We start from the raw sequence: 21,998 nt of genomic DNA on the forward strand, positions 1-21,998 counted from the left end.
TTTTTTTATCAGTAAAATCTCTTCTTATTTTTTTTTTGGGTAAAATGTTAGGAGTGAACACAGAATGAGGGGAAAAAAAAAACTAGCAATCATCAAACCAACTGCCTTATATATACTTACAAGAATTGTACATACATACATACATGATCACATAACTAAAGCTTACTAAATTAACAAAATAATAATAGAAATACAAATAGAAAGTTAAGCACAACACAATATTGTGAGATTGACGTCATTTGTCTATATTCTAGATAAGAAAGATAAGAAACCAATCAACAACTTTTGGTCTGTTCTAGAACTGAGTTGAAATAACTGATAATAACCAAATTGTCATTTCGACCTAATTTTAAACATTAAATGTTTTCCCTGAACCTCGGTTGATTAAACTTACACAAACAGCCGTAACTATCCCAAGGAAGCCACCAGCAATAACCTAACATGTAATGTACAAATCTACAATTATAATTTATATTAACATAAAACGAGATTTATAACCATGTCAAACTAATATTATGTTAAATTCAATCTTTAATAATTTAGCACAGAGAACCACTAAAAAAGAGATTGTAGATAATCCATGCTAGTCTGCTAATGGACTAATTTCAAGTTAATTTATTCTTTTATTATTCTAAACATGGACCAATGTCAGCCAAAAGAAAATTCTAAGTGGATCAAAAAATCCCATACTGTACTGGTACAAAAAAAAAACGGTACGGTAATCTTCTGGTGTCAGCTAATAGCATACCTGAGGTACAGTATGACCGAGGAGTTCGCGCAAAGGCTTGCTCTCAGATAAGGGGTGTTCTTCTGGAAGCTCATATACAATTTGGTTCAACACCTAGAAAAGAGGTAATTACTATAACTAGTTATGCACCACAATTTAATTTCTAAAATTTGAGAAAATTACAAATTAGATTTTTTATCTTAATACCGCTGCTTGCTTCCCAGCATGTAGCCTAATCCCAAAAGCATCGTACATTACCTACAATGAATAAATAAAATTACAAAGCTCTTGGCAAGAAAACTTAAACAAACAAAAAAGGAACGAAGAAAGAAAGAAAGGAAATTGGCGTACGATAGAAGCTAGAATTAAGGCAGTGGCAAAAGTGGAGCTGCCAAATCCTTCTACAATACCGACACCTACCGCAAGTGCAGTTACAGTAGCCGAGTGAGAAGATGGCATTCCTCCAGAAGCTATGAATTGTCTGGCATCCCACCTTTTTTCCTGGTACCTACACCGACCAGGACAATAAAATGAAGTTTATATAATTTTTCATGACCGTCAATAAACCCTGATTTTGTAACTACAATCTACATCTCAGTATGACAATGTTGCCAAAAATAGCCTCAATTTATTCCTCGTGTGTCTGCATCGACCTTCATCTCCAAAAATTAGGCCCAAATTAAACAATTTTTGCACCAACAAGCCCTTAGAGTTTCAACAATACCACAATGATTACTTAATTTTGGTTTGATTTTACCTAATTAAGCTCCCACTTCCCTAAATTGTGAAAGTATATACGAAAGGAAGTAAAATGTGTCTATCAAACCAACATAATCTTTGAAAACGTGGTCAATATGCAATTCTAAATTCATACAAGTTAACTGCCCATCGAATTATTAGAAAAAATTGCATAGTATATGATGACCTCACCATAACTGGAATAAAAAGGTGGTCTGGATAAAAATGGCAAAGAACAATTTTTTACCTTTCGAAATTAGATTATTGTACAGTAATCCTACTAGATCTGTTCTTTGCTTTAACATAACAAATGATATTAAACAAAGAAACAGATTTTGTTCATGCAATCCCTCCAAAGATCTGAATTTGCACTACTACAAATACTGACACGGAAACTTAGTCTTATAGTCCCAGTCAAATTTTCTCTCAAATAACAAATTCAGAACTACATGCAGCTGCAAGAAGCCGTTCTGAGATTGTTCACAGTGACAATAAAAGTTTCTGGATAACCATTCAAGAAAGTGTGCGAAATATATCGTACCAGTGGGTGAAGAACTTAGTTGATTGCGCGATTGAAAAGGCGATAATTGCCGAAATCAGAGGGTAGTTTCGCAAAATCGAGTGATACTGATAAGCTTCTTCATTCCCCGCTTCTTGTATGTACCTCATCTCAGTTCTTCTTCTTATGTATACTTCTCAAAATAACTCTTTGGCAACCTATCTATAAGTGAAACCCTTAAAACCAATGTTGCTTGTTTTAAAGAGAGAGAGAGAGAGAGAGAGGCTTCACCGCCTCAGCTTGTTTGCTCGGATCGAAGGCCCGAGAGAGAGAGAAGAGAGAGATTTTAATTGACAAGGCTTGTGCTGTCGATAGCTTTGCGTGGGGTCAACAACGGCCAGTCGTAGGTTTTGTTAGTTTGAGGCGGTGCACTAAATAAATGCCTGAGTCAATACTTACAATTACTTGATCTGGACCGTTCTTTTTAACTTGGCACGAATCTCAAAGCCCAATAATACTGCTAAAGTGAAGGGAATCTTGTACAGTAATGGAGATGGGAATGGGTAGTGACTAGCGAGTAATCACATTTCCAGCTTTTGATTTATTTATTAATTTTAAAATATTGGTTTGATAATTAACTAATAAATATCGTTCATGTATTAAAAATATTATACTTTTATTATTTTGGTTTCAGGTATACTTGTCAGCAAATTTATGGCATGATTAAAAACGAATGAGGAGTGTTTCAATGTCTCCTGACTTTCATATCTCATATTTTATATCTTCATTTTTAAAATATAAATTGTCAATTCAAATCATTCAATATGATTGAGGATGAAATTTTATAATTTTTGAAAAAAAATTTTACTAATTTTTAAGATGGATAGAAAATCACTGTTTTTTGAACGAAACAAAAACAGTAATTTTGTACCTATCTTAAAAAATAGTGAAAATAAAATTCAAAATTTTCAAAAATTATAAAATTTCATCCTCAAACATAATTTAGTATAGATATCATGTTAAGCGGTTCAGATCAACAGTTTGAACTTTAAAAACGAAGATATAAAATATAAGGTATGATGAGGTGCAAAAAATATAAGGTATTGAAACTCTCAATATGGTGTTTTGCTAATGCCTTAAATTGGAGATTTCAACTCATATCAATTCAAACAATAAATTTGCTTTATGTTACTAGATATATAGATAATTATTATGCCAGTTGATTGTTGTTCATTAAAAGTCATTTCGACCGTTGTAAACATTTCGATACAAAATAACAAACACCAAATTGTGTAATTTTTATTTATGTGAATTTTCAAATTTTAAATTTCATTTGTGACAACTAAAATATTGCTAATGGACTTTGCTCCAACAACCTATTTATGTCAAGTTGATTTATTTGAACTTTATAGCACATGTGCCGCAGAAGCTAACTAGAACGTCATGTTAGGTTGCAGTAAAAATTTTATTGTTCACGTGGGAAAAAAAAATCACTCATATTGTATTTTTATTTTCCCATGTGAACAATTAAAATCAGTTTTAAAATTTTGCAATCTCATTCCCTTTCACTTCCGTCCGCCTAACAGAGTAACAGGCCCTAATTGAAAAAATATATCACTTGGCCATATTTGAAACCAGTGATAAAGTGCTTTTCAAATTTTAGAAATTTTTATGATTTTAAGATTTCATTTTGTCGCATCGTCCATGATTCATCATCTCCTCTAAGGTTTCCAAGTCATCATAATAAAATACTTCTAATCGTTTTGGAACAACCATTAATTATTGTCAAATTTGATCATATATGGCTGAAAATTTAATTATTTATTAATGATAAATATTTATCAGTGTGTGAGATATAGCTAATTTAATTTACAAAATTATTTATTTATTACGTGATCATGGATAAAAGTTTCTATATGTTTTTTATATTGCATTTTATTTGTTAATATTAGTTTTCCTTTTTGACCTTAAAGGAGGGATTCCTTGGTAATTATTATTTTGAGTATCATAACAATATATTTAAGAAAATGAATAACATTGAGAATTAAATTTGTAAGTATGTTACTAGACATATAATTAAGAGTAAAGATGTTGTCCCCCTTGAATCTGTCCCCTATCTGTCCTCCTAACAACCTTCCTTTTTTATTCTCTCGTTGTCAAAACCCACCCTCTTTAATCTTCTCTTAGAAAGAAAAAAAAAATTCAACACAATGTTCTTCTCCTCTACTGCTTGCCACCATCTACCCATGCCGACAATTGTGATGGCGGTCGAGATCCGGTGAGGCGAGCGTGGTGCACCGTCGAGGTCCGGCGAGGAGAGCGTTGATATCTCCATATTTGATCTACTGTTCCGACCAATTCCTGTACCAAAATCTGCGTTTTAAACCACCAAATCGCGTATTTTACATTGAATATCCATAGAATGTGGTACTGCTGCGATTTCATTCTTATTTTGCAGAAAACGGGCGAAATCAGGGAAGTTACTGAATTCTGAGACTCTGCACGCGACCCTCATCAGACCTGACGCGGGTAGCGTCAGAGTCGATGCGGGTAGCGTCAGACCTGACGCTGGTCGCATCGCGAGCTTCCAGAGCAGGCAGCAAAGGCCCAATAAAGACCCAGAATTGAAGCACTCGTTTTAAAAAGTCTATAAATAGTCCACCCCTGACACAGAGGAGGGAGTTCCGAATTTTGAAGATTCAAAACCTCAAGAATTGGAGTGTTGATCAAAAAAGAAGGGAAGATCCTTGCTAGATTGCTACATTGGGTTCTATCATGATCTCTTCTCTTCTCTCTTCTTTTATGATGTTGTTTGAGTAGATCTTTCTTGTTTCTAGGGTTGATGTAGTCTAAAGCTTTGATTGTATGTATTGAATTTGAATTTGAGTTGTTCTTGTGATCAATTGATTGAGTATTATTCTTTCATTGCTTGATTTTGATTGTTTGAATCTTGATTGTCTATTGTTGAATGTTTCTTGCATCTCTTCTAACATCTTGACTTTGATCCTTCTTGCAATTTAATCAAGCACTTGAGGTAGGTTAGAAATCTGAAAAGATAGATCAATTGAACCGAAAGGTGAGATTTCCATTTATTGAGAGATAGTGGATACCTTTAGCAAACTGATCAATTGACTTAGATTGAACACGAATAAACGAGAGTTGAAAGTTGTAGATCTAAGAAGGTGAAATTGCAATTCCTTACTAAGTTTCTGGTGCTAATAAACGAGAGTTGAGGCTCAGGAATCTTAGGTAGAGTCAGTAGAACCTTGCACAATCGAATAACTCAGAAACAGGTGCAATGCTGCATTCACTCGAGGACCACGCGAGTCGCATGGGAGACCATGCGGGTCGCGTCACTAGGGTCGCATGCGAGAGCATGCGAGTCGAGTGAGGGTCCAGAGAGGCAAAGCTGAGGATGAAATCTGAAACCCTGGAAACATCATTTTAAAATTGACTGAAACAAACATTTATTTTCTTTTGCAATCTTATGTTATTGAATTTAGAAATTGAAACGTATTCAACCCAAGTTTGTCACTTCTAGTACCTAACTCATATTAGTAGGAATCCAGAGTCGAATTATACCGTCCCTGAGGATCGATACCTGATTATACTATACGGATAGGACTGTGCACTTGCAGTCTTAAACGAGAGTTGATTCAAGGTTTTTAAACGGGTACAGCTAGCTGTACCTGAGACTTTGTAAGCATACTTTTGTGCGAACAAGCGTGGTGCACCGTCGAGATCCGGCGAGGAGAGCGTGGTGCACCGTCGAGATCCGGCAAGGAGAGCGTGGTGCACCGTCAAGATCCAATGAGTAGAGCGTGGTGCACCGTCAAGATTCGGCGGGGAGAGCGTGGTGCACCATTGGAGGGGGTTCATGCTAGCCCAGCGAAGGTTGTCACAGTGCAACATATGAATACTTCATTAGTTAGATATGAATACTTCAGTTGTTAGATATGCATACTTCATGTTAGATATGAATACTTCTTGGAAGAGGTGGGTGAGAGAGATGAATTTGACAATGAATTTTGAATTGTATAAATTATTTTGAACATGTATGAATACTTCGTAATCGTTAGTATGAATACTTCTTGGAAGAGGTGGGGTGAGAGAGGTGAATCTGACTTTGAATTTTGAATTGTATAAATTATTTCAAACATGTATGAATACTTCATAATCGTCAGTATGAATACTTCATTTGTTTAGATATGAATACTTCTTTATTTAGATATGAATAATATATAGTTTCGCTGTTGTGGTCCCCAATCTTGGCAAATGTCGCTTTCAGACGATTGCGGTCCCCAATCCATGCTGTCACAAGACGTCAGTGGTCCCCCTGGTCGTTACTGGTCCCCCTGGTCGTTACTGGTCCCCTCCAGCTTGTGTTTACATATGATGAATGGTTCTGATAATAAGTATGAATACTATAAATTCGTAGGTATGAATACTATAAGTTTTGACTATTAATAAAATAGCATTAATCTTGCTCTTTGGTGGTAGTTAGCACGTTTTAACTTTTTTTTTTGTCTTTTAGTGCGGGAGACAGATAGGGGACTGAAGTAGGGGGACTATTAGTCGATCCCTATAATTAAATCATGCCTATAATATTTGATTGTAAATTAAATCGTCAATATTGTCAAAATAAAAAATTATCAATTGATCTCTGTTTTTTTACCTTAAATCACTTGGATGAAAAAGGTCCACCCTTTTTTTTTTTTTCTTGTTCTCAAGTATTTTCTTCATTTTTGCTAGTATAACAATTGGATGCAATCATGCAACGGATCTCAAAGTATTTCGAAATATTTCATAATATTTCAAAACGAAGAAAATTGTTTGACTAGCAGGTCGTACAAGAAAGCGTCGAAAACTCAGCTTATATTTTTGTTTCGATGTATAAAATACAATCTATGAAAAGTAGAAATATACTTTAATGAGGAGGGGTCCACTTACAACATTTGAAAGTTACAATAATTTGATTTTGCAATTTTAAAAGTCTAAATAGTTGATTCAAACCGTTCAATATGATATCTATATTAAAATGTGCTTTGATATCAAATTTTGCATTTGTTTTAACTTTTTTACTATTTATTAAGTATTTTACAAAACTATTATTTTTCAATGGTCCTTGTCTAAAAACAACCATTTTGTAAAATACTTAATAAATAGTAAAAAAAATTCAAAAAAAAATATAATATTTGATCTTAAAGCACATTTTAATATAGAGATCATGTGTAACAGTTTGGGTTAACTATTTAAATTTTAAAAATTATAAAACGAAATTATTATAAAGATGTTGTAAGTGGATCCCTCTCTACTTCAATTTGAATTTGAAGAATAGACCTCGAACGGTTGATGGTATAAATGATAGACCAAGTCGTTGCAAAAACTTGGATCTTTCTTGCGGGTAAACTAAAATACGCTGTGTATTGATTAATTGTCAAGAGCCGAATATGCTGCCAATTGGAACGGACATCAAATGTGAGCCTGGTAGGGACAACAACATGAGTACCATTTTTTTAGTCTGATGTTTTCTAGTACATGTTGTTAGCTTAATAAATTAATCCAGTCAACTTGCCTTGATAGTTCATTTAATGTCTTCTCAGGAGATAATTAACATACTCTTTAAAAAGATATAATAATTGGAGGAGAACTAGAGAATTTTAAACTCATCAATTTCTTTGTGAGTTTAATTTTAAAATTTATCAAATTGATCTTAAATAATGAATTCAAACTCTTAAAACCGCTCTTGTTAACTTTCAAATGTTGTAAGTGGACCCCTTCTCGTTAAAGTATGTTTCTATTTCATAGATTGTATTTTATACATCGAAACAAAAATATAAGCTGAGTTTTCGAGGCTTTCTTGTACGACCTGCTAGTCAAACAATTTTCTTCGTTTTGAAATATTATGAAATATTTCGAAATACTTTGAGATCCGTTGCATGATTGCATCCAATTGTTATACTAGCAAAAATGAAGAAAATACTTGAGAACAAGAAAAAAAAGAAAAAGGGTGGACCTTTTTCATCCAAGTGATTTAAGGTAAAAACTCTTAAAACCGCTCCTGTTGGGGTGAGGTTTAAAATATTAGTGGTTAAATTTGGAAAAGGGTCCTACAATTATTTTTGGAATCGTAGCAGATTTATTTCCCACCCCCAACATGACCCAAATGCTTAATCCAATACAAAGGCCCGAATGTTCAATAAAAGCAAACCTCCCTAAAAAGACGAGCAGGATTGCTTGAGAACCAACGTTTCCAATTAACCCATCTCCAAACATAAATTAGCAACTTTTGTTCTGTCTGGAGAAAACAATGAATAATACAATGGACCATTTCCCTTCAAGTGGGCAACCAGCATCACATAATTTTCATCGCAATTTATAAAACATTGGCAGGCCAATGCAAGAAGATTATAAAATTGGGTAACAAGGGACTAAATTTGGGAACCGAATCGTCTGCTTCCAGAGTCACTGCAGAGTGGGCCCCCATTTAACTCTAAACCCAAAACCATTTTAACCCTAAACCCTTTAACAGTAACCGGGCCCACCCCGCAGTGACTCTGAGGGCAAAATTTGTGCCATATGTAAACTAGTTGAGATCCATTATTTGGCGACTGTCATGTTTACCACCTAACAAAGAATATACCTGATTCACTAAAAGCTCTGACTAAATTGTTTAGTGCTTAATCTAAAGTACACACCACAAAAAGCTAACTTTGTTCTGTGCTCTTCTTGATGAAGTTCATGAGCTCAATTTTGGCAGCCTCCAAAACGACTTGGAAATCAATTTCAACATATCGTCCCCTGTACAGTATCACCAACCAATTTAAACCAATTGAGAATAATCCAATTTGGGCAGATGCACTATAGTTAAATTATCTCATAGGTTGGAAAATACCAGGTGCACAAACAACCATACCCCATCTTGTGTTGGTACACAGTAACTACGGAGTTAAACTCTGCACTTTTTTGGATTATGGTTTGGGGATAAATTATCACGCAAGACTCAACTGTTCAACTTCAACGTGGTAATTCAGTGGCTTAATGTATATTGGGTTCAATAATATATCAAAATATTTCTTGGATCAATAACAATGTCCGAATGATATTTGGTTGTATAACAAGATAGACAAAATAAGAGTCTACTAGAAAGTAAATATTTTATGTCATGCACAGACTTCCCATTTCCAGATATGTACATAGATCAGTCTATTATGTTCAAACTTCGAAGGTGTCTAGTAAGAGTAGTATCAAAACTATATTGTATAAACAAAAGAGGCAAATTAACTACAAAGAATGTGCAATATAGAGCAAAACCTACCACAGATAGTTTCTGGCCCAAGTTGAAGAAGGAAAGGCTGGGCTTGGAATCCCATGCATGATCCTTGCTAATGCTCTTGGTGTTAACTTTACTGAGGAATTATTCTTCAAAAAGGACTATAAAAAAATTAAAAACAGAAGTAAATATAAAATGGCACAGCACTGATCTCCCTTGAGTCCAATATAAGTTTTACAAAGCAAAGGTCCAAAATTCAGCAGGCACGGATATTAAGTACATGAGCGGCAGAATTTTTTTTTTTTTTAGAACTCAGCACAGGCTGCTAAGGTGGGCAGAATATGTTGTAAATCCAGTAATTTCAGATCCAATAAGAGTTTCTGTACCCAACAGAAAAGCTTTAGAATTCAGATTAAGCTATTGGGTCCCAGTACCTACTTGAATATTATTTATGAGAAAATAATTTACCTTCATATCTGCATGCAAAAATGGGCTGAAAAAAAACAACAAACATTCTATTAGTACTTGGTTTCCAAATTAATAAACAATTTAACTGTCTTGAATATTGTTTTATTGCTTGATTAAGTACCTGTGTTGCTTCATTGCATTATTACATTCATCTCCTATTGTCGTTTGCTTGTTTGAAAAATATTCAATGATATGTTCTTGTATACAAGACGTGTGTAGAAAGCCAGAGCAACTGCTGTCCCCTTTGCATTCTTTCAAGGCAAAATTCGCAACTTTATACATTATGTCCAACTTCTGCACCTGTTAAATGAAAAATACAAGGTCATGTTGATAAATGGATCACTCAAGCCATAGCTGATGTAATTAATACAAGAATGCTTCTTACAGGCGAATTGTTAAATGAAAAATACAAAATCATGTTGATAAATGGATTATTCAAGCCATAGCTGATACAATTAATAAAAAGAATGCTTCTTAGGGCAAATTGTGAAACATCAGGACTTACCTTGCATATTTCAACCTGAGATAGCCATTTTGTAAGGCGTGCTGAAAGGGCAAAGAGGTCATCTGGCCTTTTCACAAGCTTGAAACAGTATGCTTGATCTTTCAGCTCGTAAGTTATTTCATCTGAAAGCTGGTTTTCCAATAGAAGTATACATGCTACATTAAGCCATATTTAGTTTAAATCTGTACTTTTTTTCCAGGCGCCTTCTTTTACACAATGTGCGTAATAGAAAGACCCCCAGAATTGCTGAAATTATTTGGCACTGAATCGATGTAGTAATACATACAGACTAATACCAAAATTTGTTATTATTTTCAACCTTCAGGTTTTTTAGCTGATCCAACACCTCACTGGCTTGTAAGCGTAGGCTATTAGCAACATTTGGTATGTCAAACACATAAAGCCCACCTTTCTTCTCCGATCTGCAACAGGTAAAACACAAAATAAATTAATTAATTAAAGAACAAGTACAAAACAGTACCCTAAAAAGTGCAAGTTCACAAAGGAAAAGAAAAGGCCACCCACAGATTAAGAATTGATCTGATTAACATATCTTTCTCAGCAAGCAAGTGGGGAGATGTCTGCACATAGAGAGAAAATAATGTCAAAAAAGTTCTTAGAATAAGAGAAATTATTGCATGCGATAGAATAATCCTACCTTATGGAAGCTCAATGAGCATGTGACATTAAGCTGAGGTAATAATTGGAGATATTGTTCATCGCCTATCTCTAGCATTGTTAGCACTGTGAAGAGTACCTTGAAATAGAATCAACAAAATTTGGATCACTTAGTATCAAATCATACACAAGAATTACAAATGTACATAGTATTTTTTATTTTTGAAGGTTAGTCGGCTTGGTGCCGTTAACATTTGTATTAATAAGAAAAGTTATTTACAAAGTAGGACTCTAAGACCTCTCCTAGTACTCTTTAGCATAATTACAATGAACTATTCTGTGAAAAGCGTAGCTATGAATGAACTATAAACACTCGCATGATTTCACTCCCATGCCACCGCCATAATGGGCGGTTGTCTATCCCCATCACAACCAGTTGTGCACATCGACGACCGCATCATTTATTAATATATGTGGTGATAGACCACCGCCATAATACAAATGTACATAGTTTTCATGAACAAAACTTTAAGCTAGCTATCGTTGAAGAATTTATGTTTCAGTTTTTATCAAGGCCGCCTTAGCATTGATTGCGCTTTTCAGCTATTTGGTTCAATTTTATAATCAGTGAAAAAATTGTATCGCCTAGGGTTCATTCTTTTTAAAAATGGAAACTACAAGAAAAGGTTTTCAAAGGGACTTTCATGAATTTATCTCCATTTCTCTTCTCCATCTCTCCAAACCCTTGATACCTCTCAACAGCAATTAGAACAGTTTTCTTTCTAACAAGCAAAGAAGTGGGGGGCCTATTTAAAGTTTTTATTTTATAGAAAATAGACCTCTTCTTTAATGTCAAGCTTTCGTGCAGTAGCTTCCTTTAACAAGGATTGGATGCCTCCAGTTAAATTAACTTCATCGGAGAATATCTGGCCAAGAAGTCTACTTAATGCATACTCATCTACGCCATCACTGTGAGAAAGAAGCACCAGAAAGAAGGAAAATCCCATGTTATTATCAACACCAACTATAAAAACCCAACATATATGTGAAGGTACCGAGCTTGCAATACCAAATAACACTACCAACCGATCATGAACTTACCTGCATGTATTCACCGTGATGGTGCAAAAGGACGATTGACTGAGGCAATGCTGACATAATCATGACAGGAAGGACAGAAAAAAAAAAGAGCAAAAGAGACGCTTGATGCCAGTATGGTACTGGATAACCATATATGTAACCATATCTCACATTCTTACCTGTATGATAAGCTACGTATCTTATAATAAGTTGTAGTGTCAAGAAATAGGTGGCAATGTGATAGCCTGCCATCTCTGCCAGCACGTCCTGTTTCCTAAAATGGTTTACAAATAATAACAAAACAAAATGAAAGTTGTTTAAATTGTAAGATAGTAACCATGAAGTAATCATCTTCACAGTGTCTTAGTTCAGCCAGGCACGTATAGTACACTTGGTATGACACCCGTCTAAATCACTTGTAAATTGATGCAAATCATAACCAAACAGAAAGCATATAACTGACCTGAATATATTCCTCTAAACTTTCGGGCAAGCTATAGTGGATTACCTACAGAGAAAAAGAAAAATATAGTTTGCACTAGTACCAATGAAACAAGAGGCAATAGAATATGGTGTATTTTAATTTTGCTGTTTTACCCCTTCAACATCACTCTTATCAAGTCCCATGCCAAAAGCAACCGTAGCAACAACCTACAATTAGTAGATAAGAAATTAGATTTCGTCTAATTAAACAACACCATTAATCTCCAGGCACCAAAAAGTTGAAATAAAACATTACCACTCTAATTTTATTTGAGCAGAAAAGCTCCTGAACAAGGCTTCTCTCTTTAGCGTGGAGACCACTATGGTAACTCTAAAAGATGCAAGTAAAGATATTTCAGGACTAAAATAAAAGAACTTCATGAAATAAGATGGAAGGCTATATAAAACCAAATTTGAATGAAGGCTGGCTGTAATCAAATTTGAGCAAAGGCTATATAAAAACCAACCTTTGCCTTGATATAATTGTCACACAAAAGCTTGCTGATCATATCAGTTTCAGCCTACTCATTAAAAATATTAAAAAGAGCTCAGAAATTATTAACTACCATAATAATTTAATGCAATGCCAGTTAAAACATGTGTAAGCATGAAAAGAAGCCTGACCTGAAATTTACAATACACAATTATACTCTTCATCCCAACAAAGGGAGATGACTTCAGCAACACCAATAGATCCTTTGATCTACATTTAGGTTAAATTGCAATGTTAGAGAAATCAAGAGATCTTGCTACCATTTTTTCAAATATCAATTCAGTGCATAACCATGTACCTGTTCTCGCTTGAGCTAATAGAGAGCTGTAAGTTCGCCCTTATTTGGGATTTCTGAATAAGATTATTTGGTAATATTTCCAGTGATTTCATGATACTATCAAGAGTTTCAGAAGTAGCAGTTGCAGTCATAGCAAGTATACATTTCACATTAAGCTTTTTTGTAAGTAACGACGCCTTCAGCCGAAGATACGATGGCCTGAAGTTATGGGACCTGGTAATGAACAAAAATAACATAAAGCAAATGAAAATTTGATGGCATAAACACAATTTTGTGCAGAATTAAATCTAAAGAAACAAAATGATGGGCTTAATATGTATCTACTGAGGTTTCTATATGGATTTGTGATTTCAGAATACTTCTTAAGACTGTAACACTTAGTTTGAACCCGTTTTGCCTCAATCGCCCTGACTTACATAGTCATTCCTCGATTTACTTGCTATAAAGTAAATAAAACCTATACAAAAAGAAGAAGAAAAACACTCTGACCAGCACTGGTACATAATAATACTGCAATATAAAAAAGCAACTTACCATTCAGATATGCAATGAGCTTCATCGATCACAACAAGAGAAGTAGTCAAATTATCCTCAAAAACTGATAGGAATTCTGAATTGAGAAATCTTTCTGGAGAAACAAACAGCACCTGCATCATTAAGCTTCCCATAAAAAAGTATACTACCTTAAATTAGGCTATTATACAGGTTGATTGATCTAAGAGTTGCAACTACATAAATTGGTGCCAGATAAAAAAATATTGCTTCTGGCATTTCATAGTTATGGATGAATTTCGGTAAAATGTAGTTATATTTTTGCATTTTTAGTACATTTGTTTGAGTTTCTAATTTATTAGTATTTTAGTTAGGGAAACATACCTTGATTTCTCCACAGCGAAGCCTGTTTAAGGTCTCAATAGATTCTTCACTGGTCTACAACAAGGACAAAGAAGCATTTACTGTTAAATCGTAAATGCAAGACAACAAAAATGAAGAAAAAATATAAATTTTTACCTGGTTACTGGAGAGAAGACCACCAGGCAAAACAGGAGGCAGCTTCTTTAGTTGATCAACCATCAAAGCTAGCAAAGGGCTCACCACTAATGTCACCCCTGGTAATATCAGAGCTGGCAGCTGAAAAATTAAAAGATGAAAATAAAATGAAAATGGCCCAAAAGAAATCCACTGCTACAAACCTAGACAGTATTAAACAGGCCTTAAGCGTCTAATCACTTATTTTCTGATTCCTCTGACAACATTTGGATATTGTACTGGTACTGGTACTGGTACTGCACCAGGGTAGTATTACAGATATCATGCCATAGAGTCTGAGGCTCATAACCAATAGTACAGACAATAGCAATACTGGAGGCTGATGAATAATAATCTCACTTTAATAATGGCATGCAAAAAAAAATGATTTTGCATACTGTACCTGATAACATAATGATTTGCCAGCACCAGTAGGCAATATAAGCATAGTTGATTTCCCCAAAACAACATTTTTTATAGCTTCCAGTTGCCCCTCTCTAAACAGATCAAATCCATGACTTAATTTCAACAGATTTCTCAAATTCTCTTCTGACAAATCCTTTCTCACTGCCTCTACAGCTAATTCAACCTCTTTCACCAATTTTGGTTGTGCCTTTTGCTTTTCAAAAATTCCATCTAAGCCCGACAAGTCAACTTCTTTATCACCATTGTTGGATTTCTTGCCAGTCCATTTCTTTCTCCTAAACCCACCACTAGCTGAATATTTTCTCTTTCCATTTCTGAAACAAGATTTTCGGCCATAGCCGTTAATATTTAGTCGCACAAAATTACCCTCATTGTGAAGCTTGGGTCTTTTCACTTGATCAAATGGCCCGGAAATTGGTGCTTCAACCCGGATCAGATTCGGGTGAAGTCTCTTTGTTTGTTTTGATTTCACCTGATTTTGAGCAAAGTTTTCTGCTTGTATTGGGTCAGGTGCATCGGCGTTAAACTCCAGAGCAGGATCAAAGGAAGGTCGGCGCAATTTAACAAGACGTGCAAATGATGAAGTAAAATTCGAACTGGAGCTTGAGCTTTCTGGTTTGCATATCCTGATCGAGATATTCTCCTGGTTTGAGAAAAATACACCATCCCTGACCGGATCCAGGTTGGGCTTGCTTTGGGCTTCAGATTCTGATTCAGGTTTATTGTTCAAACCAGCAACACCTTGCGCTTTTGAACTGCGGAGCTTTTCTTTGCATCTTCTCTCAGAATGTGGAGATACAGTTCGGGTTGATTTCTTAGTGGGTGCGGGTTTCGGTCTTTGTTTTGGTTTAGTGCGGGAGGAAACCCGAACGGAGGAGTTAAGGGAAGGGGGAATTGGTGTTGGGGAGTGAGAAGGGCGGGGAGGTGTCGCTGAAACGTAGGACCCACTGTCGGAGTCGGAGTCAGAGGCCATTAGGGAACTTGAAGAATGCGAATGGAGAAATGGAGTGGACTGAGAAGCGAGAATTTTGGGCGTTTTGGCGGTTTTGGTTGATGATGGCTGCGTCATCTCTCCATTTAAAATTGCACGGGAGGGTCTGGCTGGTGGAGTGATGGGGAAAAAGTTACATGGGAGTATGGGACGAGTCCATTCACTGCGAAATGGAGATCTTCTAATTTTTTTCCCGCCGAGTGAATATGACGAGCAAGATACTTGCCTGCACTGGATGCACAAGAACACTGGGTTGAGATAATTTCTTCAGGACCCCTGGATCAAAACATGACAGATAAATTTTAGTTTATGTTTAAGAATATAAACTCATTTATGCTAAATAAATTCAGAGAAGGGTTCAAATGATTTTATTTTTTTGTGCTTTTACCATGTTTTATTTTTTTAAATATTAATAAATCAAAATTTAAATCATAAATTATAACACCCGGTAAATTTCATATTTTATTTACTTAAAATTATTTTTGGACTAAATTGTAAAACTTGAAAAATTAAAGGGTTTAGATATAAAAAGTGCAATACTAAAAAAAAAGAGTGAGTCTATGGTACTATGCATATCACGGGGTTGTTACCGTGCTACGGCTCTACATTCGAGTTTTTAAATTCTAACGGTCGATCCGAACCGTTCATCTTGTTCTCCATATTAATATGTGTTTGGATATCAAATTTTACATTTTTTGAAAAAATTTTACTATTTTTTTAGATATTTAGAAAATCACTTAATCTGAAAATTCTGGACCATCCAAAAACAGTGATTTTCAATAAATCTAAAAAAATAGTAAAAAAATTTCAAAAAATATAAAATTTGATCTCCAAACAAATATTAATATGGAGAACAAGATGAACGGTTCGGATCAACCGTTAGAATTTGAAAACTCAAATATAGAGCCGTAGCACGGTAACAAATCGTAATATGCATAGTACCATAGACTCACTCAAAAAAAAAAATAGAAAGATTGACCAAAGTGGCATTATTGCCACGTGATCAATAGTGGATGCTCATCCTTAATATATTCTAAAGGAAGCCATCTCTCTCTTTTGGACTTTTCATTTTCATTTATATTTTTCTTTCCTCTTTCCGTTGGGCAACAGAGATGAATATTTCTTGAAAAGAAACTATGTAATTAGATTGGTGTTTATTCTTTGTTTCCCTTTGAAAATCCAAGGTTGGCACTATATAGGTATTTCATTTCTTTCTCTATATCGTTTCTTCCGTAATTTAATTTAGATTTTTAGTGAAATATGAAAATTAGCAAGTTAAAGCTTGCTCTCGGTGTTGAAATAAATGAAGAAAATTAAAGAATGGTTGTTTAGGAGGCTGCTAATGCTTGAAGGATTATTGAACCTCTTTGTCTTCTCTTGTTTTCTTGTCAGGTTTGAGCCCAAGCGTAGTATCACATTTTATCCCTATTCTGATTATAAGGGCTGATTTGTAAGAACATAAAAAAAAAGTTAAATTTGCTAAATGATACTTGAGTGATAATAATTTGTCAGAAGGGTTTAATAGAAAAAAAATGGAAAATAAGTGTGGATTGATTTTGGCTTTCGGAATTGTATTCTGATTGAAAAATATGTGGCTTGGTCAAGAAAATATGAAACTGGAAAAGATATAAAAAGACTTAGTTCAATTATGTTGTGGTTGATAATAAATTAATTTGGATCTTAAGTGATTGGATATATGGATTGAACTGCCGGACTTCGATTGAAGTTTGATTGAATTAGGAAGGATAAAGGACAAAAAATTAAATAAATATGAACTTGGGAATTAAATATTGGGACATATAAATTATTGTGTTATATTATAAGTATTGATCATAATATATAATTCTGATATAGGCATATTTACGGATGAAACTGACAAGATGAATATTCAAGAAGAATAGATTGCTAAAGATCTCGCCTATTGCCCTACAATATCAGGTGCGAGGTTATTGGATTAGTCTGAGATTCATAATTAGGAATTAAATCGTAATTCGCTGTGCATTTTGAATTTTGATTGACTAGATTGATTGAACTGTTGCATCATATGCATACCACAATATAATTGAACTGAATTGCAAAGGTAAGTATACTGATCTATCATTTTAGTACAGTTTATCAATTGTCTGTTCTTATTCTATTGATTGATTGAGACCACAGCGACTGAATTAATTGAATATTGAATACTGTAATCCTTGAACCTCCATATAGTGAAGAAAAATGATTAATATATAATTCAAAGTCTAGATCGCTACTAGACTTTGATCCGGGATCCTTATGTGCATACGATGAACGGCCTCAACTGAACTCAGTACCGATTGGGTAGAGGATATTGTAAATGATTAAATGATTATAAACTGTGGTAAATGCCTATTCACTGGTCACTACCTATATGGTGTGGCAATATTGATATTCTATTGAATTGCATTATCGTTGAACTGAATTATTGAAATTGAAATGTCTGACTACGAACCATAACTGTTATAACGGTATAAGCCTAACACTACAGATAATGGATACGAGTAAAGGCAGACGTGGGTTTATGGTGGGCGTCTGCATAGATAAGCGGGGTGGTATCTGTTAGTGTTATCAAACTCAGTGGTTGTAAAGATTTAGTCCCAAATATTCTTGTTAATAGTTATTTGATTTTCGGTTAATGTTGTGTATATTGATTTCCGATTGATTATTGTTGTTGAGCATTTGCATTCGTCATTATAGAACTAAACTGATAATTTCTCGTGCGGTGATTTCATTCTGAATGTGGATTTCCTTTGAATCCAATAATCTGAGTGACAATCAGCACTGAGAAATAATTTATTATTTCTCACTCGTTTCTCCTTGTGAGTTACAAGTTCATTATGCGATGTCAGAGAAACGCTTCCGGGTTATAATTGAAAGCAAGGCCACCTAAAGGTATGGAATTTGGGGTTATTTTATCTGACATAGTGTAGAGAGTATATCTCTAGCATCATCTACTATAAAATGTCAGATAATTATTGTAAATAAATTGGGATGTGGCAAAAATAATGAATGCTATTGGCAATGCATAAAAAGATCCGTGCCTGGTGTTACGTATATTGAATAGTAAATAGACGTGGCATGTTCGTCGCACCTCCGGATCGGGGGTGTGACATAAATGTCAAAATAAATTATTAGATGTGATCTATGTTATTTCCTCTGTGTTTTTATAAAAAAATATCACATTTTGATTTTGTTTTCATGTGAATCGATTATTTAGAATTGGGCCGTTGAAAATCTATTTTAAAAAAATATAAAAAATATAATATTTTAATATATAAAAAATTATAAATCCATAACATTATTTTTGACCGAAACCGAAGAAATTAAACAAAAATTTATGTTATTCAGCTGCCGAGATTTTCAGCGGCCCAATTCTTTTCTCGGCTGCTGATATATTCGACGGTATGGAGATTTTTAGAGATCTTCAAAATATTTAGGTATTGTATTATTTTTTATTTAATGTCGAATATTTAAAAAAAAAAAATCGGGCCAGTGTACCGAGTGCATTCAATGGATGTAGAAGATAAACGAATGTATTGATGTTGTGTATTCTCCGAATGTATACTCCGAGTCTCCAACTACAACGATCGGAAGAATAAATAGGTCAATTCGTTTTCATTAAGCCTTTTTTCACAAACAAAAACCGGATCAAGTTTTCATAACAAAATAATATAAGTTTACCGAACCGAACCAATTTAAGAACCTTAAATAAAGAAAAATATAACCATTTTAATTGAAAAATCAAACTATGTAATTCAAAATTTAACGATTTCGGTTTTCGAATGAGTGTGACTTGGTCCACAGTCGGTAAGAGAGAGGTCTAAATTTGATGTTGTTGGACTCGATAAAAAGGAAATAAATACCGATGCACATTAAATATAAAATTTATTGACCATTTAAAATAATAAAAATATCAGGGAAAAAATTCCCGTTCCATGTTGACACTTTCAACGAGAATGCAACATCATATTGACTATTTATGTACTTCCCTACTATATATTTAACCTATTTAAGTATTAATTTTCTGCTCTTAATATTTATTCTCAAATTATGTTCGTACAATATATTTTGCTATATGTGCATTGCCTAATCAACATTGGTCTAAATTTAGCTCTAATTTTTCTCGTCTCTCTCTCTCTCTCTTACATTTGCTGTCATGTTTTCCATACTTATGATCACTATTGTAATGTCCTCTCTTTTCGTTAATTACATCTTGAATTTCCAATTTATTCGGTGTCATGATGCTCTTGACTAATTGCAATTGATTGGAGGCATGAAGCATGATACAATTTCGAAGCAATCATGGTATGATTTGAAACGATACTCGTGTTTCTTTCTCTATGTTTTATTTCCTGATCTTTATTTTCTATTTTTCTTGTGAGCAGTTGAGCTCTTTATGATATTTCGTGAGCAATTTTTTCATCTAATGATTAATTATATTTGCCTGAGATATTATTTTCCTTTATCATATAAATTAATGTCCAAATAGCATGAGTTCCAAGCGAGTCAATTGTTTATTTACTTTCATATAGTCTTCTTTTTTATTGGATTGATCTGGTTCTATTTCTTTACCAATTACCGTAGTGTAAGTATCGGCCTGTGTAATTAGTTTTGTAAATTTATGCAAGTCTCACTATTAGTCAAATAACGCAAAATTTTATAAATTCATTTATCAAAGATTAAATGTTTGAGCGTTTATTGTTTGAATTTATTCAAATAGTATTATGATATAATTATTTTCACGGAAATACTTTGAAACCATAATCATTAAAGAATAGTTATCTCAAACAAAAGTCCATATTTTAAAAAACAAACAAAATCCATATTCTATTTCATTTTTTTATATCCAACAATAAATTGAGAAATTAAATTGGATACAACAAAGAAGTTACTATCACAATTACATATAACCAGTTAGCCAACTTGTACGTAACTGTGACAATAGTTTTATTTTTTATACCTTCACATTTTGTGCAGCTACAATTTTTTTCTTTTTTTTTTTGAACAGAGCGTTGCGATCGTACACAAGTTGGTTAACTGATTTTATTTTCAATTAGTAAATTTTCATTCGATCATTTTTTTTTTCTGACAGAGGGGACTGAAACTAATAAATAGGAAAACAAAACATCATATTTGGCGGTAAATCACTTTAAAACCTAGAAAACAGAAAAATTAAAACAAAATTTAAAATTTACGAAATATTAGATATAACATTTGTACGATTTTATATTTTTAACTATTTTCCAGCACTCTGCTTTGAGTACTAATGCAGCCCCTTGATTTGTCCGCCTACACCATTCTATATTAAGTATTAACATTTTATGCAGTACCACATATCTCGGAATTTTGCATGAAAATAAACAAAACCGGTAATAATGTACCTGCGCAATAGTTTTGCGGCACTTTTACACAGATCGCTATATGAAAAGCGTCGCAGCGGATCAAACCCCGCTAACACGCTGCGCGGATTTGAATTCACATGCTCTGAGATATCTCATATTTTGCGTGACTTTTTGGAAAATCTCAACCGTTGCAATACGTTATGCGCGAATCTCAAAGATCAAATAATACTGGCCCCTACGTCACCCCCGAATAGGAACCCGACACGTAGGTCACGCAAAATATGAGATATCTCAGAGGATACGCACTCATATTTTGCGTGAGGAACGTGTCTGGTGCTTATTCGGGGTTAGCGCAGGGGCACTATTATTTGTGCTTTGAGATTCGTTCTAAACATATTTGAACGGTTAAGAGTTTCCATAAAACACGAAAAACATCATGGGATGCGAATTCCGGATCGGGGCACCTCTTAGCGTGGGCTGGTGGGCACGTTCATGCCGCGTAGTGGGGTCCACAAGCCTCTCTCTCTCGTTGATTATTTCTTCTATGGCTCATGCTTTATGTCTCAGAAGGTGCAGTTCGCTTCTAACTCAGTAGATCTGTTTTGTATCACCCGTTATATAGTTATCTGTAGTGTGTGTGACACATGAAATTCGGGAGAAAAAGTTCGGAGAAACGCAAAAAATCAATAGGGAAGTCTCCTCCACCGACCTAAAAGGATAGGGTAATAATTTGTCTTACATTTTTTATAAGACCGTCACGGGGTAAAGAAAAAGTATGGGATGGGCCTTATCTAGGTTCTAGGAGCCGATCTAGAATTTAGACCGAAAATAGCAGAAAAATATATATTTTTTGAAATTTAATGTATAAAATTTGTACATGAAAAAATAGCATAAAATGGGAGAAAAAATAGGAAACTCAGTTTGTTCTTGGTCGAATCGGATTGGAAACTGTTTGTTTGTTTGTTTTTTTTTTTTTTGCAGAATCTTGTTTTGTACTTGAAAAATAGAAA

General features: G+C 34.2%; 2 protein-coding genes across 7 annotated transcripts; both read right to left on the bottom strand.

Moving 5' to 3' along the window:
* Positions 1–92: 92 nt before the first annotated feature.
* LOC144566565 (uncharacterized) lies at positions 93–2,394 on the bottom strand. The gene is made up of 5 exons (XM_078316613.1): positions 2,007–2,394; positions 1,079–1,235; positions 935–985; positions 749–841; positions 93–436 (listed from the first exon to the last, which is right to left on the bottom strand). The coding sequence occupies exons 1-5, from the start codon at positions 2,132–2,134 to the stop codon at positions 350–352; spliced, it is 516 nt and encodes a 171-aa protein (XP_078172739.1). The 5' UTR covers positions 2,135–2,394; the 3' UTR covers positions 93–349.
* A 6,137-nt stretch (positions 2,395–8,531) lies between these two features.
* On the bottom strand, positions 8,532–15,684 carry LOC144566550 (DEAD/DEAH box RNA helicase family protein). 6 transcript variants are annotated; one of them, XM_078316583.1, is made up of 20 exons: positions 14,615–15,684; positions 14,194–14,313; positions 14,059–14,112; positions 13,717–13,829; positions 13,183–13,395; positions 13,016–13,094; positions 12,859–12,912; positions 12,648–12,722; positions 12,506–12,559; positions 12,372–12,416; positions 12,088–12,182; positions 11,668–11,797; positions 10,869–10,967; positions 10,736–10,791; positions 10,530–10,632; positions 10,211–10,339; positions 9,827–10,005; positions 9,706–9,730; positions 9,283–9,398; positions 8,532–8,765 (listed from the first exon to the last, which is right to left on the bottom strand). In XM_078316583.1, exons 1-20 carry the CDS (start codon positions 15,608–15,610, stop codon positions 8,672–8,674), a joined length of 2,829 nt encoding a protein of 942 aa, XP_078172709.1. In that variant the 5' UTR covers positions 15,611–15,684; the 3' UTR covers positions 8,532–8,671. The 6 variants fall into 6 exon arrangements, with proteins under 6 accessions (XP_078172709.1, XP_078172710.1, XP_078172711.1 ...); XM_078316584.1 differs by lacking the exon at positions 12,859–12,912 and having other exon boundaries at positions 14,615–15,649; XM_078316586.1 differs by lacking the exons at positions 8,532–8,765; positions 9,283–9,398 and adding an exon at positions 9,452–9,617.
* Between the last annotated feature and the right edge of the window lie 6,314 nt (positions 15,685–21,998).

This window comes from Carex rostrata, chromosome 15 (assembly GCF_964058835.1).
Source record: "Carex rostrata chromosome 15, lpCarRost1.2, whole genome shotgun sequence".
Taxonomy (NCBI): domain Eukaryota; kingdom Viridiplantae; phylum Streptophyta; class Magnoliopsida; order Poales; family Cyperaceae; genus Carex; species Carex rostrata.